At 44.5% G+C, this 25,065-nt stretch overlaps 1 protein-coding gene across 2 annotated transcripts; it reads left to right on the forward strand.

The window, feature by feature from the left end:
• Positions 1–3,236: 3,236 nt before the first annotated feature.
• Positions 3,237–9,988, forward strand: LOC101761611 (amino acid transporter AVT1I). 2 transcript variants are annotated; one of them, XM_022826210.1, is made up of 4 exons: positions 3,237–3,412; positions 4,029–8,496; positions 8,632–9,239; positions 9,317–9,988. In XM_022826210.1, the coding sequence occupies exons 2-4, from the start codon at positions 8,421–8,423 to the stop codon at positions 9,830–9,832; spliced, it is 1,200 nt and encodes a 399-aa protein (XP_022681945.1). In that variant the 5' UTR covers positions 3,237–3,412; positions 4,029–8,420; the 3' UTR covers positions 9,833–9,988. The 2 variants fall into 2 exon arrangements, with proteins under 2 accessions (XP_022681945.1, XP_004965043.1); XM_004964986.3 differs by having other exon boundaries at positions 3,237–8,496.
• Positions 9,989–25,065: the final 15,077 nt, after the last annotated feature.

Below are 25,065 nucleotides of genomic sequence, written 5' to 3' on the forward strand. Positions count from 1 at the left end.
AGCATGGCGCACCGTTGTATCCTAGATGCATTGAAGGTAGTGAAGTGTTGTGTCCTCCATGCTGTGTCGGCATCGGCTGAGGAGCCGATTGAGATGTGCCCGGTAAGCTCCTGACTGGGGCTGCGATGGGTGGGGCGTACGCCGGCCCCTGATATCCTTGAGATACGCCGTTGGCCAGGGATCTGATGACGGTATTGTACACCGTGTTGGCCATCACCAGGGATTGATCGATGAAGGCTTGGTAGACAGACTGTTGGATCATGTCGAACATCTTGGCCGAATCCTCAGCGATGGTGATCTGGCGGGGAGTTGGAAAGGGAGCTTTCTTGACGGTCTCCCCACTCCTGGTACGACTGAAAGATTGCAAGCAAGTTTTCCTGTATTGTTCCATCTGCTTTGCCAAATCTTCTTTCTGGTCGTCCTTGAGATCTGCTTCCGTCACCTCGATGACGTTGTCTTTGGAGATCTCGGTAGCTTTTGACATGGTGGATGTTGAGGTGGTCCCACTGGGCATGCCAAAAGTGTGTTGGCGCTAAAAGTCAGCCGATTGGCCCTCAGCGTCGGACACACGACCCGGGAGAATCTGCTTAGCTCCTGTTCGGGTGATTGCCCTGATGCGGTTCGCGCGGCGTGCCAGCCAATCTGACCTGTTGATTGGCAAGGAAGAAAAACGTGTCAAATTCCAGGGGTTCCGATCGGCTAAGTTTCCGATCTCGAAAAGCATATCAGCGAATCGGCCGATTTGCTATATAAAGATAATCGGCTATGATACAGCCAACAATCACGTAGCGATTGCGAAGGAAACTACTAGAGTAAGTTAGACAAAGCTACGAAAGTAACACTTGAAATAGATCTAATCAGCTATATAATAATGATGAATGAAAATAACAATAACAGAGCCGACAGTTCAAATCCCAAGCTGGATAACTGGTGATAAAACTAGAACAACAGATAAAATCTATAATTCTAGTAAATATCGATAACTGGTGAATAAATCTAATTGAAACAACAGCGATGCGCCCGAAGTTAAAGCTTGGATATTACTCGATAAACGGAACTTACAGAATCAGTCGGAGATCGTGTCGATGCAGCCCTGCCAACCCGTACGAACTCGTGAAAGAAGAAAAGTATTGGCGAAGTCGCCGACTTGAAAGTAAAGTGCGATGAAAAAGTAGATTTGTTTGTATTGATTGATGTGTTCTTTTGCAAATCTCTAAGGATGACTATTTATAGCCTGTTACAACCAATTTCTTAACCGACTAGGATATATCTCTAATCTTAAACGAAAACAAATATTTACAAACACAACTCGTATCGGAGTTGGTTACTATACTCTCGCGGGCCAATCTTTCTCTATCTTCTTTCCCTGATCCACTTTAAGCCCATATTAGCCCAATCGTTCCAGCCTTCCAGTCAGCCAATCTCCACTAACTCCGTTCGCCAAAAGACTGTAGCGCCAATTGGCCGATTCCCAACTGTAGCATCAATCAGCCGATTCCCAGTCATGACCTTTTAATCTGCCGCATCGATCAATTTCTTTTTTCCCTTGACGCCGATTCCATATGTGTCAAAATCTGGCGTCAACACCATGAAACTAGCCAATAATAGAGAAACTACTGAGTACAACGAGGTCACTTTCCCTTTCTTAGGGTATCGTGATTCTCCTCGATCGCTGCTTTCACTCGACGTGCACGCTCAAGCTTCCCCTCCCTCGCCTCCCTCTCCGCAGCAACACGCCTCCTTTTCTCCTCTTCCTTGTGCTCCTTCTCTGCAGCCTCCTCTCTGAGTCTCTTCTCCATCCTCTCCTTGTTCTCTGCCGCCCACCGCAACATGTACTGCATCTCCTCCTTGTCTTCAGGCTTGATCTTAGTGTCAATCCACTGCTCAAAATCACAGAGCGGTGGAGGGGTCTCCAACAAATGTAATTGTTACAAAACAAAAAAAAATCATGCAAGATGTCATATGACACGAAATAATTATTACACAACATCAATCCCTCACCATCTTGTTAATACGGCGCTGACGAAGCGTAGGCTCAAACTGGAAGTTTGAACACATCCAGTACCTCTGCCTGTACGTGTCCTCTGCATCGGACTTGGCTACCTTGTAAGGATTGCCGCAAAAGCACATGGGTATTGGAACACCACTAGGCAGAGGCAAAAGGTCGAACGTATTTCCGGTCAACGGAACACCACTCCACCTTTACCATTTTCGTTGTAAGAATCGAAAGCAACTAACATTTAACCATACGACTAGCAGTTAACGTAATAACGTGCACCGAAATTACCTTGGTTTCCTAGCTTTTCCACGTCGTGGCATCGTACGGTTGTATAACATAATATTAAAATTGCATCAAAGTATACTGCACTAGATTTACTATGAACTAAATACTGAATCTACTGTACTACCTAATCTATATTTTTGTACATCTAAAATCACCGGATATTTCTAAATCTACTATACTACGAGATTGAAAAACATACCTGACGACGATAGTTTCTTCCCTCTCTTTTTTCTTTTTTTCCTCCTTCTTTTCCTTCTTTCCCTCTTCTTTCCTCTTCTTTCGCTCTTCTTTCCTTCTTTCCCTCTTCTTTCCTCTTCTTTCGCTCTTCTTTCCTTCTTTCCCTCTTCTCTGGTTCCCCTCCCTCTTCTCTGGTTCCTTTCCCCTCCCTATTTGGGTAGTTGCGGCGTGGATTTTTATAGGGAGAACCCCCACCGATTCATCCGACGGTAAGGGTCCTTACCGCTATTTCGACCGGCGGTGCTTCCTTGATCCATGCGCACACTACTTCGACAGCAACGGTAAGGTGGTGAGGGTCTTACCGCCGTTTCAACCAGCGGTAGGGCTCTCCCGCTTGCTGAAACGGCGGTAGGGAGCGGCGTAGGCGGCGTCAGGCCCTTACTGCCGTTTCAGCCGGCGGTAAGGACCATACCGCCGTTTCAGCCGACGGTATAAGCCCATTTCTGCAAACAGTATAAGCCCATTTCTGCAAATTTTTGATTCCACGCTATATTTCCACAAAATCGAAAAAACAAAAATAAAAAAATAAAAAAAATTCCGCGTTCTCGAACACGGGCTGCTCGGATTTCTTCCCTTTTTTCCCGGTGCTGTCTGTCGCTGCTGGTGGGCAAAGGCCTTTCGTAGTCTCGGCAATTCTTCTTACAGGCCCTTTAGCGTTTCACCACATGGCAGCCCAAATACGCCCAAGCCGGCGGCTGATTCTCACTCCACCACATTTTTCGCGTGGAAAAGAAGGTTGGAGGTTGGTGCCGCCGACGTCCGAGACGCCGCCCCAACCCCACCGGCGGCGGCGGGGAGGTGGCGGGCCCTTGGAAAGCGACCATTTCCTGTTTACTGTGGTGGTTAGCATTCCGGGCTTCCGGCAGGGCGAGCTGCCCTGCGCAGCGCCAGGTTCCCCCCCACCACCTCGCTATTCAGTATAACGCCGATTGCTATTCGCCTCCGCCTATAGGCTATATGTTTCGGGAGGTAAAGCCGGTCCGGCCGTCCGGGGAACAGGCTAGCGGCCGCTGTATCTGGTAGTGCTGGTGGCCGGTGATGAGTGCGCTGTATCAGCGCGGCTACATTTGTCGGCTCAATTCCGTGCTGAATCGTAGTGGTGATGCACAATGTGGGTTGGCGTGCGTGCAGCGGCGCTGGTAATGGAGTGGAGGCCTTTTGGTCTGCTCCAAACACGGCCATATCCTACGCCGGGTTCATGTTTCTCATGCTTTCTTCCATCTTGGTTTCCTTGCGGATTTGCTGGCACGCGCAACTTTTGGTTCAATCTTTTGATGTATAATAAGTTAATAACCCCACTTAGTGTCTCCTCCATCATTGCGCGGGCCACAGGAGTAAACTAGACAGTCCTAGGCTACTAGGATTTGGTACCAGTTCAAGAAAAACACGCTACTGCAATGTGGGCTTTTAGGATATCCTATTGAGTATTGATGCCTTTTGTTGGAGAGTGGAGATCCCTCCACACTTGCCACTTCGAATCTTCTGATGTGCCCTTTTCGATCTTTAGGTTGATTGAAGCTTAGCGAGTGAAACAATGGCTGTTGGTAGCTGGGAAAACGATATTGATTTAGGTTGACCCAGCAAGAAGCTTGAGCGTTGAATCAAGAATGATGGGGCCTAATGAATGATTTAGTGGACGTCATAGCTCTGCCTCCCAACCAATGCTTGCTGAGCATGTATTGTGAGCACCAACGGTTGTGTTCTTTTTCACTTTTCCTCATGAAGTTTCCTGCCAATTATATTGGACTTTGGTGGGTCAGTCATTGTCAGAATAAATCTGGATTCCTCAGGAAAACATAAATTGCATAGCCTGATTAACCATGGGGTTGTACAGATGCAGCAAAGAGAACTATGTTGGGGCTGTTATTCCACACCCACCTGCTACCGGAACCATTCTGGACCTGAATGACAGAAGGACAGCAACTTCAAGTGAACTATGACGAAGTTATAGCCTTTTACTATCACTCGGACGTCTGACTTCCTCAGTTCCACCTCGTGGCTATCACTATACAATTTGATGAAGCTCAAAGTATATAACATAAGCCACATTGTATCTTATGGGTAACTGGGTATGCATGCTATTATTAGTTTTAGGTATTCCTCTGATTATGCTTTGCTTTGATCCATCCACTGGACATTGAAAATTTGAGATTGACTTTGATGTCCTATGTTTGCTGCTTCATGTTGCATGTTACTTCGTCCAATAAAAAGTACTTGATGTTTTTTGGACATGATGGGGACAAAGTGTACCTTTGAACACTATTTTTATTAATAATATATTTATAAAGTAAAATAAATTTATGAGATTATGGGAGTGTTTCTAAGGACAAATCTACACGTATGATTTTGTGTTTCCAAAGTGAATATTCTAAATTTTCTGATAGTTAAAGTTTCAAAAGTTTGACCTGACCTTGTGAAAAACAAAGTATCTGTGACTAGAGGGAGTAGAATTATAAGGATGAAAGAAGTGAAGTTATCAGATAGAGGAGGAATATCATACAGTTTGTCCTCATCAACTTAGGTTTCTCGATTAGTAATTTATGTTTATTGAAGAAGCTGGTAAATTTCTGTTGATTGATGTTACTAAACATATCATATTCCTTGCTGCTAGGCTACTATAGCCTCCTAACATGTTCTGGATTTCTGATTTTTCACTTTTCACACTTTTTGTGTGTAATTTTGTTTTCATAATGAATTTGTGAAATTGGACATGTATTCACACGTCACTTTCTGTTTCATCTATGGGATGCACTTTATTCTCCTTTCAATTTCTTTGTCACAGTTAACAAAGAAGCTTAAGGTCCTGTTTGGATACAAAGTATTTTTGAAGTGTTGGATAGATACCATGGCTTACAAAATACCTAGGTATTAGATAGCAATAAGGTGTTTGGATGTACTAAATATTGTGGTTTTGAAAACTGTAGTATTACTAAAACCACAGTAATTTTGTAGTTTAATAAAGTTGTTTACAGTTAATTGAATTTGATTTGGTGGTGATTCGGGTTGTAGAAATTCCCCTATTGGCAATTACCTCATATTTGACTAGTTTCTACACAGTACATCTTTGCCAGACAGTGAGTTGTATGCTCTAGAAAAAAAATGAAAGTAGATCTTTTAAATAAGTGTCTGCATCTTTGCCAGACATCTGCTAGCTTCGTATACTGCAGCAAATGCTTGCTTTAGGTGTGATCAGAAATGATACAAAGGAGAAAGGATTGAAAACATCTCGTCGTGTCTAGTGGACTGGGGCATAAATGGAAATTAAAGGCATTGCTATTTTCTGTTTCTTGGATAATATTGTGGGCCACTCCAGATATCTCTGGTGGATAGACAAGAAGATACCCTCAAGGAGTCACTATGTAGCGTGTTGTGTTACCTCATTGAAGTGCTTTAGATCTATCAAGTATCAACTTCAGACATCTGTGTAAAGTTGTACACGGTTAGCTGACTCTGCAATCTTTCTCTCTGTGGTCACTGTATCTATTCAAAATTTTATGACAGCTGCTGTGATGGAACGTGGATCGTGATTTCTGTTTTTTTATTTGAGACTTCATGTAGGATAGCACGTCTTTGTTTCCTATGCTTTTTTCCCCTGGGGTTATGAGTCTTCTAACTTTTGTTAAAGAAACTACATGGTATAATTATTTAAAGTGCTTCCATTTGGAATCTTCCATTGTTGTGCTTTGCATAGCATCTTTGGAGATATTACTCGTGTGGCTTCAGCTCTATAGAAAAAAGTGGTTCCATTTTCATTTTCTCTTAACTGAATAATGCACTTACTCCTAATTACTTGATATGATGCCACTGAATGTGCAATAGGAATAGTTTAATAGAAACTGGTACTAGTTTTTGGTCTGCTGTTGGGCTTCACTTATTTATAATAGGGCACTGGTGAGCTTTAAGCCTTTATTGGTTTCATTTGCACTTTGTGCACACTTTTCTTCATTTGTCACAAAAAGGGAACATCATATAGTGGGAAGTCTCCTCATCCAAATATCTATATCTCAAAAGTTTGTGTCCATATATTATCTTCTGCTATGATGGTTAGAATGTGAAGCTGCGCCTTCATGATTCAGCATGTATAACTAAATATTTCTATTGTTTTGAACTGCTGTTGACCAATTATTATGCTTTCTCCATTACAATTTTAGTTTTGAATATGCAGTGAGGCTAACCATTTCAGGTACACTTTTATCCTCATGTTACATCACATCTTAGATATATCATTCCTTTTCACATCTGTTGCTGTTGGTTGTTGAAATTATGGTCCATTATTACTTACAGAAATAAACATCAATTAATGATATCCAATAAATAGAAGCTCATGTGCTTCATTTACGTAAATCACATGCCAAGATTTTGATTATGTTAGATATTGATATTAGCAAGCTAGCTAATTTGGGTTGTTGTAAAATTATAACATGTATAAGGTATTACCATCTGTTATACCATATTCTTCTTGGCTGCATTGCTTATCTGTGACCATTACTGTCAGTAAAAGTACATTTGTCAACCCTTCAACTCTGGCCATGGTTTATTTTCAAACCCTTAACAGTGATATTGTCAGAATTTGCAACCCCGAACTTCAAAATACATCCACTTTAAGGGCTGTTTTGTGCTGACCTGGATGCAAAATATCGTTGAATACATTGTGTTTTAGAATGAGGGTTGTGTCTTAAATGGTTTTGACTTCGGAGACTGGCATTGTCAACTTCAGAAAGGGCTTAACACACCGATCATCTTAATGGCCAGGGAACCATGGACTCACCGGAATGATTGTGTTTTTAATGGTGCCTCCCCAGATTTGAATTAGCTGATCCGTTCTATTTTGGGGAAGGAAACTCTATTGTGTACAGCTAGGGTCAAAGAGCTGCAGAATCTGGCAGTAGGGCAGGCATGCTAGAGGCATTCTAATTTAGAGGCTGTCCAGCCTTCTGGTCGCTTATTATTCTTTCAGTGGGGCGTCTCTTTTTTTCTGTTAAAACTGATGTTGGGCATCATGTTGTGTGTAAGAATTGTGTTGGATCTGTGTTTTTTTTAAAAATTTGTATTTTCCTTTTTTCTTATTCTTAAATGAAATGATACACAGCTCTCTTGAGTATCTGGGAAAAAAAGAGACTGGCATTATAAAGTGGATGGTTCATACACAGTTTTGATTACATATTTATTCATTCTAATTTGTCTACTTGTTAATCATTACCACTGCTTTTTCACTATGGCTAGGTTTGAATTTTCCCTGAAGTTTACACTTGACAGTCCTGGAGATTGCAACCCTTTTCCCAGTTGCTTCGGTGCAAGGGGTCTAGATTCTGGCTAACTAGTTCTGTAAGCCTGATTGTAAACTGCTCGTATGGATATATTCTGCAGTATGGTGCGCCATGACATCACATTTATGTGGTGCGTGCAATTAACGTTACTTTTGATGGCCTCCGTGCTGTATAGAGTTTCAGTATAATCTATAATCTTTTCCAACAAAAAGGGAAACAGTACACAAAAACATCTGTTCATTTGGGTCCTAGAGGTTGCAGGAACAGCATGCAACTTTATTTGTGTTCCTGCTTTTTTATGGCTTCTGCATGCATTTTGCATGGGCTGCTTCTCCTTTCCTTCCCCCTGGGATACGTCTCGTTAGATCCTCAAGCGATGACGTCCATCTGTTTGACAAAAAATGTGTATTTCATGAATCTACTTTGCTGTTCTGTCTAATTCCACTCAATCCTTTTTTTTTGGCTTTACTTTCATCTCTTTTCTGGGAATAGACATCCACTTCTTGTCACACGGCACTACCAAAGTGGTGATAGTGTGACATGGAGTGGGTCTGCATGTCCTAACCTCATGCACCACAGCTCTTTAAAACCCAGGGCTGCATCCTCTAGTCAATAGCAACTAGGAGTTTCTGATGGAGAACAACACTCCTTCAAAGTCTGGGACAGGCTTCTTCAAAACTTGCTTCAATGGAGTTAATGCTCTCTCAGGTTTCTAGTTTCTTCCGTTCTGCCTGTCTTTTGCAAGCTTGAGATGTCAAGAAGTGATGCTTTAGCAGTTTTAATACGGTTGCCCATGTTTCCCTAAGCTAGCTAATTCTCTGTGTATGTTTTCTTTGTTTGCAGGGGTTGGAATATTATCCATTCCATATGCATTGTCTCAAGGAGGATGGCTGAGCTTACTCATTTTCATAACCATAGCAACCATCTGTTTCTATACTGGTATTCTCCTACAGAGATGTATAGACTCAAGCTCGCTTGTTAAGACCTATCCTGATATTGGCGAGCTAGCTTTTGGCCGGAAAGGAAAAATCATTGTAGCAATATTCTTGTACCTGGAGCTGTATCTTGTTGCTATTGATTTCTTGATATTAGAAGGTGACAACTTGGAGAAATTATTTCCAAGTGCCAACTTCCATATTGCCAGTCTCAAGATTGGAAGCAAGCAAGGGTTTGTGTTGATCTTCAGCCTGCTGGTGTTGCCAACAACATGGCTCCGGAGCTTGAACATGCTTGCATATGTCGCTCTTGGTGGAGTCATGGCTTCTTTCATTCTAATCGCCTCTGTTCTGTGGGTTGGAGCATTTGATGGTGTTGGTTTTCATGAGAAAGGCGTGACTGTCAACTGGTCTGGTATGCCAACTGCTATGAGCTTATATGCGTTCTGTTTCAGTGGCCATGCTGTTTTTCCCATGATATACACTGGCATGAGAAACAGAAAAACATTCCCCACAGTAAGTAAAGTAGAACTTCCGGTTACATAAAGCTACTATAGTGACATCATTTATATTTATACCTCTTACAATTTCAGGTGCTGCTCATCTGCTTCATTATCTGCACCCTTAGCTATGGGGTGACAGGCATCATTGGATACTTGATGTACGGGGAATCACTAAGTTCCCAGGTGACGCTCAACCTTCCATCAAAACGTATTGCCTCCAACATCGCCATCTTCACGACACTGATCAATCCGTTCACCAAGTTCGCGCTGCTAATCACTCCGATAGCAGAGGCTATCGAGGACAGCCTTCGTGTTGGCAAGAACAGGACCATCGGCATCTTCATCAGGACCGCCCTGGTCGTCAGCACGACCATCATAGCACTTGTGGTGCCCTTCTTCGCCTATGTCGTCGCGCTTACTGGCTCGTTCCTCAGCAGCACGGTCACGATCTTGCTGCCCTGCGTTTGCTACCTGAAGATCAGCTCGAGGACCTCCAGGAATCTGAGGTTGGAGCTGGTGGTTTGCCTGGGAATTATCATGATTGGGGCGGGAGTAATTGTGGTTGGCACATATAACTCACTGAAGCAGATTGTTCATAGCTTTTGAGTGATCACTTTGAGCTGCTGTATATATGACCCAAACCATATTGTAACCTACCCTAGTAACATCCACATCTGTAGCCTTATGCAGTTGTACTCTCACCTTGATAAGAAGATAGCATATGAAATTAGTTGCTATTTTTTCGGACGATATTTTTCTTCATTACCTATGTTGTTCATAGATATTTTTTCGGACGGGACATTATACGATCAACATAGAATGCTTCAACTCTGGTGGTTCCCTCGTTTTTTTTAAAAAAAAACTTGTGGTTCCCACTTCCCAGTTCACATTCTGTTTACCTACCAGAATGGTTATCAAAGAAAGAAGCAATGGACCGAGGAAAGGCGCGGCCGTGGGCCCTTCTCCGCTGGTTAGCGGGCCCGCCGATGGCTTCATGCAGCTGCAATCGAGTGGGCCGGCAGGCCCCCGGTTTAGAGTTTTGGAGGCACGGTGTGTTTTCCGCCCAACCGCGACAAGCAAGATGCGCATTGTGGACGTGCGTCTGGGCCAAACCGACTGGCATTTTGTTTCAGGCTTCCTTGAGTCTGGGCCAAACCGCCAAAAGCCCAAAACCACCTACAGCCTTCGAATCTTTTTTATTTTTTTTATTTTTTATTTTACGAATTTGCAAAAATAAATAGGTGATCCAAAAATTTGCAGAAATGGACCCCTGCCGCCGGATCAAACGGCAGTAGCTACGCGCCCGCCATTTGAAATGGCGGTTGGAGCGGTGGACGTAGGTACTACCGTTTGAAACGGCGGTAGCCTATTACCGCCGATTGAAAGGGCGGTAGCCGGATACCAAACGGCGGTAGCTAGCTCCCCCCTCCAACGGCTGGTTTTGTTGTGTGTTAGCACTATAGCCGGTTCAAATGGCTATAGCTATTTGAACCGGCTATAACTTGGATTTTTTAATTTTTTTCGTGTAATTTTGTCTCATATTAAAAAAAATATCAAGTAACATTGGTAGCACTAAATATTCAGATATGTCACTTTTGGTTGCAATATGAAACTTCATAATTTGAAAGAGGTAGAGCGCTTCGAGGAAATAATTGAAATTGAATTAACTCTCTGCCATTAGATACATAGCTGTTTCCAGTGAAATTACAACAGATAGAGACGAAATTCGTGCACAACATATGAACAACAACGACTCTAGGGTGAACAATTAATTATAGATTGCAGTGGCATGTGCGGCACGGTTGCTATCCTAAACATGTGTCATTGCTAAACCTAACATGCCTTAGGCAATTGAAATAGCTAGGGATAGAGTCATGTCTACTTTCTAGTAGAACTGGCTTTGCGAGAGCTAGGAGGGCCCAGCCTCATAGTAGCTAGCATCCCTAGAGGATGGCGGAGACGGGGGACGATCCTTGTTTGTGGTGGTAGGGGCAATTGCACCATGGATCAGTACAAATCAAGTCACCTGCTATGTTAACCGCCCAAGTATTTGCATCAACTTTGGATTGAAAGTCCTCGATCTTACGCTCGAGGTCAAAGATCTTACACTTCAGGTAGTGGATGTACTCTTGGGTTGGCTCAAAAAGTGGTGGATCGACCCACTTCGCTTAGCAGCAGTTTCCTTCATCGAGATAAGACTGAATATGATGTTAGTTTGTAGCACGAAAAGCTTAGGAAGAGTAAAGAAGTAATAACTTGACTTACCAAACCATACGGGTATTGAAAGAAATGCTGGCTTCCATCATCGTACCCATCAAACAGCTGGACGACACAAGCCACGCTATGGTGACACATTGGCCACGCATCATGGTGGCCGTCATAAGGCCTAAGGCAGTTTGGAGGGGTGTAGTTACTCCTATCCTCAAGAGGGAAGTCGTCGAGGGGTGCCTCATACTCCGTTGAGCCAAAAGAACCTAGCCAAGTGATGGTGGGAATAGGAGCATCCCCTCCTCCCACGACCTCCCCCTCTTGCGGATGCCATTGTTGTTCCTCCTGCTTAGTGGTGTGGAAGGATATGAGAGAGGGAGGTCCAATATAAGGAGTGCTGAGATGGAGATGCACTGCGCCCCCATGTGCTCAGTATCCCGTCGTGTTCAATCATCCTGAAAAAGTCTAGATATAGGCTTTGTAGGTGCAGGGATGTAGGGCTCAGTGTCGAGTCCCATCTGCCTGAGAAGGCTTATGTTCAGGGTCCTTACAGTCTATAGTGTAGGCTTTTCAGTGAGGGTTCACGTCAACAATGGTTTAGCACTATTTGAAAGTTGCAAACAGCCGAAGACCAACTCTTGGCTGTGATACTTTCATTTCTTGATACTCAAAAGAAAGGGTAGCTGGGCTTACCTTCTTCATGAAATTCAACCAGAAAACAGTGATATGGAGAAGAAAGCTGGAAGCTATCGGTACATATAGAGGCACTAGTGATCAGCCAGCATCCATCAATGCATGACCACTAATCAGAAGTGATGGATAGGTGAAGCCGGTGCAAGCATCTTTTCCAATCAAGGCATCCACCAAATGTAGAGGCAATCATCTCTCTTTTGAAAGGAGCTTCATGGAATGACAGTTCAGTATACTCTAATTTTTCACCAAAAGATGATAGGGAATCTGCAGAAGCTGTCATGACTACCAAATCAAGTACCGAAGAGATTCCCCAGTACTCTAGCAAATCAACAGTGAATTAGCACTATTTGAGTATTGTACTGGCAGCAGAGCAGTATAATGGGAATAGTGTGGAATCTGAGTACTTGAAGCATGGAGATGAAATGTTATCACAGTACAAACATCAGTACAATAGCATCCGAGGTGCCCAACATGAAAAACCTAAAGAGCACCTTCCCTAGGATAAAATGCCTTAGGTAATGTAAATTGGTGGAGCACAACTAACGTTCTACTGGGTGAACTGGGGAAGTTTCCCCTTCCTCATTGTTTTGGAGGAACATTCTACCTCCTGCTTCTTCTTCTTCTTCTATCGCTCTTCTTCTTGGAGGAGTTGCACCTGAGGAGTTTTGAATTCTTCCTCCTACCATTTCAGTGCTGCCTCTCGAGTACCTAACTGGTCACGCCGTCTCTGCAGTTCATCCTCCTTTCCCTACAAACGAATCTGTTGTTGGCGGATGCGTCGCTCTTGCTCGAGCCGAGCAGCACGTGCCGCGTCTCGAGCCACTTCTAGCCCACCATAGTATTGGGCTTTGGTCTCTAGCACCACTGGCCAAATGGGCACCCCCCTAAAGGCCTAGTGTCAATCCATTCCATGATGTGCATGCCTGCATATTCATTCCTTATTAGTTCAAGGTACCCGTACGTAGAAAATATATTGAAAATATTTATGAACGGACTGACCTTGAAATCATCATCAATGTTGGGACACTTGAAGTACCTACACCCCTTCTTCCCCCTAGGTGTGTCATCCTCCCATACTTGCAACCACGCACGGAAGCCGCAATGGCATTTGGGGCACTCATTCCACGGTGGAACCCCATTTTGCTCCTCCCTCCACGACGACTGAACGGACTGACCTTGAAATCATCATCAATGTTGGGACACTTGAAGTACCTACACCCCTTCTTCCCCCTAGGTGTGTCATCCTCCCATACTTGCAACCACGCACGGAGCCGCAATGGCATTTGGGGCACTCATTCCATGGTGGAACCCCATTTTGCTCCTCCCTCCATGACGACATTTCTTAGAGGGAGATGCAACCTCACTACAAATGGTGGATTCGGGTTGGAAAGTATTAGTAGTGCGTTTGAATGTTGCCTGAACATCTAATATATAGAATGCTACTAACATGGTCCATGGACCATGTCCATAATGCCAAATGGAAAAGGACATGCATGGACATCATAGCTTGCACCGTCCTAGCTATCAAAGTCTCTGCACCGGCCTATATAATGTAGTCTGTAAAGGAGCACACATCATAGTCTACAACATCGTACACATCATAGCCTGCACTGGCCTACAAAAGATAAAGGAGGTCCTATGGACTAAATGCGTCCTTGCTTGTAACATGGAGCACCACGACTACATCTTGCTACCCATTGTGCTGCTCTAGTCTGGTACTGGTCGTACGTGAAGGGCTCCGGAGGGCCAACCTCGCGAGGTGGACGTCCTGGTGCAGCTACAGCTGGTGCGTGAAGTCTTGGGTGGAGCCCTGTGTCAGAGTCATGGGCGCGTCACCCAACTGCGAAGGACCTATCTCCTTAGCGTCGTTGCTGAAAAAGGAGTCCACCCATGCCGAACTTGTCCTCTGGATCTCCTCCTCTACGGACTCCTCATCAGTCCCTCTGCGGCGTGTGTACGCTGTTATTGAACCAGGAAGTGTTATTGTCAATTTCCTTCCTATTTGTAATGGAATAGAATGCATGTATTGATGACACACCGAAGTTGTGCACGCGGAGTGAAGCTGAAGACAGTCCTAGTGCACTATATCCTCGATACTGTTGTGGAGCTGTGTGATGAAATTATAATTTAGTACGAGCAATTAGAGAACAATTGGTCAATGGAAAATGACAAAGTAACGAACACATACCTGTGGGAGTCACATACTGTAGACCCAACGCATAAGTGGAAGGACTTACTGCTACAGCTGCCCAAGACGGTGCACGTGGAGCACAAGACACTTCGGGGTACGCCGGATGAGTGGGTGCAGGAGAAGACAAACCGGGGTGCTGCGTAGGTGGTGCTGAAGACAAACCAGAGTGCTACGTAGATGGTGCTGAAGATGACCTGGGGTAGGCAACCCATGGTGGAAGTACAACATCGGTGTGACCACCATGGCAACTAACAACCCGCATGAACCTACTGCACAGGTGCTCTATCCTCTTGTACATGGACTCGTGCTCCTGCGGAGACATGGTCAAGCAGTGATCCATGCTAGACTTCATCATCGCCTGCACCTTTGCAATAATGTCATATTGTTGCCAATGACATAGTTCAAGTTAGGCACACCACATTCCGTACAAAGTGCAACATAATCCAAAGCAGTTTGAGTAGCAAATGATGCAGAAGCGTATCATGATGTCGAAGTTCATATCCCTGGAACGCGGGTAGATCTGCGTTAGAGGTGCGGTCTCCGTCGGTACCTGCCTGGGAATGTGCATGACGCGTGTACGTGTCCTCAGCAAGTACCACTGTAGGTACGCTGTGAAAGCATCATCGGAGTGTAGACAATCCTCGTGCACCAAGTCCTCCAAAGCGGCTGCCTACATCTCAACGTACGAAACCATCCTCGAACCCCACTGGGTCGCTGGCCCAGCACTACCGTGACGGTGTCAGGCATACATTCCCAGGTCCACGAGTAGGCCTTGTACGGCCCACTTAGGGACGTACTCGGACAAGATCAGGATATGGAAGGCTACACCGCAGGGTAACGTAGCCTCCACAGACTCCTAAAGACTAGATCGGAATAGACAAGGAAACTACTCTACCAATTAGGAGTAGAACTCTGTAACCATGTCCGACTAGGACTCCACCCTGTAACCCTATTCCCCCGACTATATAAGGGCGGGTAGGGACCCCCCTCAAGAAGACAACTAAGAAGTTCAATACAATCAACACACAGGACGTAGGGTATTACGCGATCTAGCGGCCCGAACCTATCTAAATCCTATTCCTTGCGTCACCATTGACTCCTTGATTCTCGATGACACCCACCGCACAAAAGGCCAAATAGGGTACCCCCTAAGCAGGTTGCCGGTCTAAAACACCGACAGCTGGCGCGCCAGGTAGGGGCTATCGTCGAGTTTCTCCACGCGAGATCGATGGCATCAGTCATTGTCAAGCCTGTTTTCAGCTTTGAGGCAGGCGCAACCTTTGTCTTTGGATCCTGGCTTTGCATCGCCGATGGCGTTGGATCATTTCAGCGCCGCATCATTGGCATCCAGGAGAAGGAACATCTCGACGAAAGCATTTTTCAGCAAAAAACGAAAAATTTCGCGAGAAAAACCAAGTTTTCAACGTCAACAACAATGAGTTCGACTATGGCTCGGACTCGACCTCGACTCGGACTAGCCCACATGAGCTAACGTGCAAGTCACCCTGCAAGTCGACTTCAGCTCGAAGTCGATTCCCGTACGGACTCCGCAACACAACCATAGTCCACCAAGGTTTCCTCACTCAAACCCAATCCGAACTCGGGTCAGTAAAGACTGCGACTATGACTCGAACTATGTCAAGAGATTCCATTATCAGGCCCAGCTCAAGGCTTGGTAGTTACTTCAACCCCGCAAGGCAGATTCATTTATTGGCCAGGGATGAAACCATCCTTCCTCGCCCATGACTATGAGTCACGACTTGTCGCTCACATAGACAACCTCCCGTATCAAGAAGGCATCTCGCTTACTTCAAATCGTGAAGAAAGCACTACAGAGATTGCAACATCAAACTCTGGAAGCCACTACCCAGATAGAGAAATTTTTATCATCACACAAAACAATGACATAGGTACCAGCCAACAGAGAACTCCTCAATGGATAGCACAACTCGACAACGTTTCAGAAGATGAGTCATCAGCTAACGCCCCGCAAGACGAAACTTCTGAACAAAGAAACCAAAGAAGGGCACACAATGTTACTCAGGCTGAACGTCGACGACTACTAGCTACAAATATCCCTATGATGAACATCGAAAGAGCATTCCATGCAGTGCAAACCCAAGAACACAACACTCCACTTGCAGCATTTGCCTCAATCAATCTTATATCAACTCTCATGCCTCATGGCAGAGATAATGAATTAATAGCTCAACTCGCGCAGCGAGGCAATGGGTTAATCACGCAACTCGCAGAGCAAGCTTACAAACTACTCGATAAAGAATCTCCAATCCCATCTATTCCTCAAGACGGCAACAGAGATGTCGCGATCCACGCTGGCCATCGTGAGGCTCAAAGAAAAAGCAACGAGGTAGTCAACCAACCAGAGCAACATAGCCAGGGACAAAATGAATGCAAGGCCCCAAGATGAAATAAGGACGTTGGAGATGTCAGCTGCACCAACTTTGCAAAAAGCCCTCGCCATTGCAGAAAGGATCGCGAAACATCAATTTTCAGCGATCTAAGGGAAGTAATCAATAGTCGTCGTGGCGAACGCGAAGTTGCAACTATAACCATTTTCCTGCTTTTACCACGCGGGTAATGAGGACTGGGCTACCCGAGAAGTTCAAGCCAATAGGAATCACCATGTACGATGGCAAGCAAGACCCAGTTCAATGGCTTTGGTGCTACTCACTAGTAGTTTAGGTAGCCGGAGGCAACAACGACACAAAGGTCATCCATTTTCCAATATGTATGGAACCCGCACCATTAACATGGCTTGAGTCACTCTAGCCTAGAACCATTGACTCTTGGGAGGATTTGACAAAGGCTTTTACCAATAACTACGTGGGCTCCATGTCCCGACTAGGCAATAAAATCGATCTAAGTCAAGTTAAACAGAAAGAAGGCGAGACACTCCGCGACTACCTGCGCCGATTTTTTGAAAAGAAGGCTAAATAGTCGACATCTCAGAAACAGACGTCATTGAGTACTTTCAAAATGGCCTCTACGATTGTCGAACATACCAAGACTTTAGCAGATGACGTCCAGTCACCATCAAAGATCTCAAAGATATGGTACAACAATGGGCAGACGAAGAAGATAAAGAGCGTGAGCGATTCGGCTCCCATCGCAACCGCGGTTGCGACAACAATAATAACAGTCATGAACAAGAAAGGAACCGAAATACTGATACTCAAAACAACTACTCGGGTAATCCGAACCGCAAACGCAAACCCGACCACTATTGCTACTATGACCAACTCAGGGAAGAAAGGATCTCGCAAACGCGATGAGGGACCTACCTTCACCAAGTTACTCAAGAAGCAATGCCCATGACACCAAACAACAAACATTCAGCGATAGATTGCTACAGCATGCGCCGAGTAATGCAAGATCTACCTGCACCACCACCTCCCAAAGACTATAGTCACAAAAAGGATAAGGGCAAAAGCAAAATCAATAAGGATGAAGAAGGCAAAGGAGATTTCCAGACCACCTCCAAGACAGTCAACGTCATTTTTGGCGGAATTCCGGGTACCGCATCCAAGCGATCCAACAAGCTAGAACTCAAAGAAATTATGGCCATCAAGACAGCAGCTCCCACACCACTCAAATGGTCTGAGGTACCCTTTAGTACTCGACCCCGTTGTTGCAGGCTCAAGATTGACCAAAGTACTCATTGATGGAGGAAGCGGACTCAACGTCATCTTCACCAAAACATTAAGAAAAATGTGCCTTGACATCACAGACATGCTCACTCCAACGGACTCACCATTTTACGGGATTGTCCCAGGAAATGCAGCCATACCACTAGGCCAAGTTTTCCTACCAGTAACTTTCGGCACTAAGGAACATTACCGAACCGAGTATATCAGATTCGAAGTCGCCGACTTTGAAACCTCTTACCATGCCATACTCGGGAGGCCAGCCTTGGCTAAGTTATGGCTATACCACATTAGGTCTACTTGGTACTCAAGATGCTAGGACCCAAGGGAGAGTTAACGCTACGGGGAGACCTAAGGCGATCATACGAATGAGACACCAAAGCTGTGGAAATCGCAGCAACCTCTCAAGCACATAGCCCCATGCAACAAGTCTTCTCGGCTTCAAAGAAACTTAATCCCACGGAACTCGAAATCCCAGAAAACAAGTCGGGATCAGCAAAAGTCAAACCAGCAAGTGAGAAGGACTTCAAAATCGTTGATTTCATATTGGTGACCCATCCAAGACAGCTCTAATTGGAACAGGGTTAGACCCCAAATAGGAAACCGTGCTCATCAGTTTTCTTCGGGCTAACCACGATATCTTCGCTTGGAAGCCAGCTGACATGCCCGGTGTGCCCAAGAAACTGATTGAGCATTCACTAAATGTTGATCCCAAGACTACCCCAAAAAGACAATGCCTACGAAGGTTTGCTCAAGATAGAAGAGATGCAATCAAGAAAGAGCTAGCCAAACTACTCGCAGCAGGGTTCATAAAATAAGTTTTTCACCCTGATTGGTTAGCGAACCCTATACTTGTTCGCAAGAAGAAAAACAACAAATGGAGGATGTGCGTTGACTACACAGATCTCAACAAACATTGCCCAAAGGACCTTTTTGGGTTACCTAGGATCAACCAAGTAGTCGACTCCACGACTGGGTGTGCTTTGCTCTGTTTCCTTGATTGCTACTCAGGCTATCATCAAATAAGCCTTAGAGAAGAAGATCAAGCCAAAACAGCTTTCATCACCCCGTTTGGTGCATTTAGCTACAAAACAATGTCTTTTGGACTAGTAAACGCAGGAGCCACCTATCAATGGGCCATCCAGATGTATTTCAAAAAATAACTACACCGCAACATAGAAGCTTAGGTAGACAACGTAGTCGTCAAAACAAGAGACCCAGATGATCTAATCACCAATTTGGAAGAAACTTTCTCAAGTCTACGAGCGTTCCGATGGAAACTCAACTCTACTAAATGCGTTTTCGGTGTACCTTCCGGAAAACTACTCAGGTTCATCATTAGCCACCGTGGCATTGAGGCCAACCCGAAGAAAATATCTGCCATCACAAATATGCAAGCCCCAACTGGCATCAAGGATGTGCAGAAGCTCACAGGTTGCATGGCAGCCCTCAATCAATTCATCTCAAGACTTGAAGAATGCGAACTACCCTTCTTCAAGCTACTCAAACACTAGGACAAGCTTTTGTGGACAGAGGAGGCAGACAAAGCTTTGACACAACTCAAAGACTTCTTGTCAAAACTACCAATCCTCACCGCTCCAACTCCAAACGAAGACTTGCTCCTATACATAGCTGCTACCACTCACGTTGTCAGCGTCGCAATAGTAGTTGAACGGTCCGAACCAGGCCACATTTACTAAGTCCAGAGACCTGTATACTTCATCAGCGAAGTACTCTTAGACTCCAAAACTCGGTATCCACCAGTACAAAAACTGTTCTATGCAATCCTGTTCACTTCACGGAATCTGCGACACTACTTTTAGGAACACAGCATATCCGTCATCACCGACTTCCCGCTCGGCGAAATCCTTCACAATAGGGATGCAATGGGTAGAATCTCCAAATGGGCAGTATAGCTCAGAGCTCTATCCCTAGACTTTAAACCAAGAACGGCTATCAAATCTCAAGCTCTGGTCAACTTCATGGCTGAATGGAGGGAAAATCAAGTACCAACGCTAGTCGAACGGCCAGAACACTGGGTCATGTACTTCGACGGTTCCCTCAAGCTTGAAGGAGCCGGCTTAGGAGTACTCTTGATTTCCCCAAAAGGTGAACAACTCAAATACGTTCTCCAAATCTTTTGGGAAGTCTCAAACAACGAAGCTGAGTACGAAGCATTACTACATGGTCTTCATCTCGCAATCTCTCTTGGAATCAAACGACTGATGGTATATGGCGACTCGCTGGTCGTCATTAACCAAGTCAATGATGAGTGGGATCAAAACAAGAAAAACATGGACGCTTACTGTAAGGAAGTCCGCAAACTAGAAAACAAGTTCTCAGGCTTGGAATTTCATCATGTTGTCCATGACAACAATGTAGCTACTGATGTATTGTAAAAAATGGGCTCAACTCGTGTAGAAGTTCCAGCAAGAATTTTTGTACATGAGCTCCACAAGCCATCCATACCGGAACAAGTCATGCTACCTATATGTATGCCAGGATCAAGTTTCATACATATAGTGACATCATAAGTGAATAACAGGAACAGTATCATGTAAAAATAAATACAAAAAGACTTACAAGACTATCAGAGGCACACAACCTAAACTCTTGAATTGGAGGCTCCAAACTTCACAGACAAACGACTGGGGGTTGCGTACGCCTAGAACTCAACATCGTCTTCATAGCAACTTCATAGCAGCTTCTTCTTCTGAGCAGCAGTAAGCAAGGGTGAGTACACTTATGGTTCGTACTCAGCAAGACCACGGGAACTAACCAGAATAATGATTTAAGTCTATCTTCAAGTTTAATTAATCGTGTGAGGGTCCAGGCCGCTCTTAACCATGAGCACGGCTGATATATCAGTTTACACTCTGCAGAGGTTGTACATCTTTACCCACAAGTCGCGTAAAAGTTCAAAAGAACTTTAGACCCAACCATGCGGTGCTAGCTAGGCACCATACCACACTTTCGAGGTGTGATTGCATAGGGATGCTATGAGGCCTTTACAATGATTCCCTAGTAAGAAGTAGTCCGCTAAGGTTTCCGGATTGGTAGTAGGAGATAACAGCCCCCTAGTAGGTACAGTGTCTTAGCAAAGCCCACTCCCCAAGAGAGCGGGTGCTATATCCCATTTACCGCCGTCCCTCTAGCCCTTTCGGTAAGACCACTTCAAACTAGAGTTTCTAATTAATTAGCCAAGATCAGAGCTCTTTAGATCTTGCTTTCTTGAAACTCTCACTCTTCAAAGCTTTCGAGCAGCAATCCTTCTAATCAAAGCAAACACCAGCACAAACAAACAAACAAGTACAACTAAGAACAATACACCAAAATAAAAGAAAGGCTTTAAAAGAGCATACTAAAGGACAACGCTTGACTAAGGTCACGCAAACGCAGGAAACGCTGAGATTGGAACTATCGAGAAGTTTGATGTATCAAAGAAATAAAAAGACTATATGCTTGATCCATTTTAATTAAATAAAACATGGACATAGGTTATTTTAGAGGAATACCCTATTTGGAATTAAGAAATTTACATTAATCATTGAAAACGCGGTAAACTTAATCATATTTTATTTGTAAATATTAAAGTACAGATTATGCCAATTTAACGATTAACTTTAGAACTCAGAGCATGTATAAGACATCTAATCGAATAACTTTATATTTTGTTCAACTAAACATGTTATTATTGAAAATGCATTTATGATATCATTAAGCATCTTAACTTTATTTATGAAAACCGATGTATAACCTAGATATCTTTTATTTAGAAAAGCTAGTTATAATTTAGGAATTAACCAATTAAACCTTAGTTTATGAAAACCGGGATAGAACCTAGTTAACTTTTATTTATAAAACTAATTGAATAAGAATTAGTCAAATTAATATTGATTATGAAAAACCGGTGTAAATCCTACTTAAATTCTTATTAAGAAAAGGCATTCAAATAGTCAGTAATCAAATTAATATTAAATTTATTTTTAAAGACCTGCAATGGTGGACAACATCATTACTAACGTGTAATTTATGCTGTTATGAACCTAACGCCTCTTGAACGAGGTTAAACGGAGCTAAAACATGGAAGCTATGGGTTAAACAAGGTTCTATGGACCTAAACACGATTAACCGTAGCCTACAGGGGTTAGCAAAGAAGATTACCAAGACACAGAGAACAGAGCCTGCGAAAAGCTGAAAACTCAGGATTAGATCTGCAAAAGATTATGGATTGGATTAGATTGCAAGGAACTGAAAAGTTCAAGGAATTTTCTGAAGATTGATCAAGGCACAAAGATATTGAAGGAATTACATAGTTTGTCAGGGGTCAAGACGCAAAATGGTGCCTTATCCCTTTCTTCTTCCTTGCGTCGGGGCTTACGCAGCTCTGGCCGGCGGCGCACGGCTGGTGGCTCGCCGGCGCTTGGTGCGGCAAAGAGGGGAGGAAAAACCGGCGCAGGTGAGGGAGAGAGGTGCGAGGAGGAAGCCTCACCGGTGGCGAAGTGGAGGAAGCAGAGGCGCACGGCCGGTGAACAGGAACCGACGGCGGCGAAGCTTTTGGGCGGCGTTGCTCTAGTGCGAGAGAGTGGCGAGTGAGCGGTGGAATGGAAAGAGGAGCTTCGGGCGAAAGCGTTGGGGGATTTATAGGGCACGGAGGGAGTTGAGAGGGTGCCGGGGAGGTGAATCGGGCGGCCGGCCATTGAAGGCCATGAAGGAGGTAACGGGCATCCGTTACCGGGAGTGAAGGGGCCGGTTACTAGCGGCGTGCGGGCGAGGGAGGAATGGGGCAGTGCGTGCGGCGGGAGTGGCGTAGGAGCTAGAGAGGTTAGGAGGCAAGGGGGCGCAGCGTGGCCTGTGCGTTGCGTGTGGCGGCGACTGCGGTGAGGTGGGGGACGGGATGACATGTGGGTCCCGTCCGTCAGTGAGAGGGAGAGAGGAGGCGCTAGCTGGGCCTGCAGGTGAGGGACTTGGGCCCGTGGAGACATGGGCCGGGCGAGCGGGATGGGCCGAAGGAAGGGGAAAAAGGCCAGCCTGCAGATTGGGCCTGCTGCGGCTGAAGTTGGGTCGGTGAGAGAGAAAAGGCCGGAAAGGATTGGCCAGTGGCCTGCTGCTGATTTGGGCCGGAAGTAAAGAAGAAGGAGAAAGAAAAGGCCGGTTGGGCTAGGTTAAAGAGATAGATTGAGGGAAAGGTTTTTCTCTTTTTATTTTCAGAATTAATTTCTCGTGTAAATAAAAATCCAGATAATCTAGATAATTTATTTAAGCCACAAAGAATACTCTGAAATTAGATAGCTTGGGAGACGAAGAATCAATTAAAATATTTGGAGCTTGTGAAAAGGATTTTAGAACCATCCAAAAATTGGATTAAGCTCAAGGAAAAAGAGAAAAAATTCCAGAAAAACTAGAAAATTCTCATAAGAACTTGGACAAAGTCCAAACGCAAATTTGAAACTTTTGCACTCATGAAACACCAAGATGCATCAGCATGAATGCACAGATAGAGAACAACATTATTTAATTCTGAAAAGCAAATTTTCCTATGCTAAATTTCCTGTGAAGAAAAATAAATGTTGGGAAGAATTTTAAATTATGGAAAATCGTTGTTTTATTATTCCTTTTAATCACATCCTGAAATTGAAAGCTACATCAAAGATCAAAAGTTGCTATCCGATAAAAACCAAGCTGAGCAAATTTCGCGATGAGGAAAAAGCTATGTTCTAGTCGGAGACAAGCTCTACGAAGAAGCGCATCGTCAAGAGTACTCATGAAATGTGTTACCTGAGAAGAAGGCCAAGAAATCTTAGAAGAAATACACAAAGGAATCTGTGGTAACCACACCTCTTCGCGAACGATCGTGGGCAAAGGTTTCAGTGTAGGTTTTTACTGGCCCATGGCATTGGCCGATGCAAAACAACTAATCCACAAATACCAAGGCTGTCAGTTCTTCACTAAGCAACAGCATGTCCCTACCTACATGCTCATCACGATACCTCCAACATGGCCTTTCGCTTGCTAGGGGCTTGATATGATAGGACCACTACCAACTGCACCTAGAGGGTTCAATCGAGTACTTGTAGCCATCGACAAATTCAGCAAATGGGTTGAAGTTAAACCTGTTACTTGCCCCAAGGTTGACCGAGCCCTCAACTTCCTGGACAAAATTGTACACCGCAATGGTTTCCCCAACAGGATCATCACAGATCTGGGTTCTAACTTCAACAACCACGACTTCTGAGAATACTACGAGAATAGCAGAATTGATATACGATACGTCTCCGTTGCTCACCCAAGGGCCAACGGCCAAGTCGAGCGTGCCAACAGCATGTTACTCGAAGCTCTCAAGAAAAGGTTGCATGACATCGGCAACACAAAAGGAGGTAAATGGCTCAAAGAACTACCCAATGTCCTTTGGGGACTGTGTACTCAACCATGCAAGTCTACAGGGTTCTCTCCCTATTTCCTTGTACATGGGTCAGAGGCCATCCTCCCTGCAGACGTCATGTGGCAGTCTCCTGCAGTTGAACAATATGATAAAGGAATAGCAGAAGAAACTAGATGCCTGGATCTTGATAGTTTGGAAGAAACAAGAGGCGCAACTCTAATACAGTCAGCTAGATATCTCGACAGATTAGGACGCTACCACACGTCAAAGAGCGCTCCTTCAACTTGGGAGACATGGGCCTTAAACGCGTCTAGGACACATCAGGGCTACACAAGCTCAATTCACCATGAGAAGGTCCCTACATCATATCCAAGGTCACAGGGCCTGGATCGTATTGACTACAAGACCTCTCAGGAGAAGAAATAGCAAACTCTTGGAACATAGAATATCTATGTCGCTATTACCCATAGCAGACTACAAGATATACACTCGGTTTTTCATGCCAGTTAAATAAAAACAATAAAGTTCTTTGGCAAAATTCCCATCTTCGCCTCTGATTCGACTATCCTTAGCCACTCGAGCTCTCTAGCTCTCCGAGCCCCAGCGCTCTGATTGACTTGATTTCATCAAGTCTCTTCGAGTTATCATGACTCACCGGCTATCAACAGCCACTCGAGCTCCCTAGCTCTCCGAGCCCCAG

The sequence above is a fragment of the Setaria italica genome, chromosome IV (genome assembly GCF_000263155.2).
Source record: "Setaria italica strain Yugu1 chromosome IV, Setaria_italica_v2.0, whole genome shotgun sequence".
Classification (NCBI taxonomy): Eukaryota; Viridiplantae; Streptophyta; class Magnoliopsida; order Poales; family Poaceae; genus Setaria; species Setaria italica.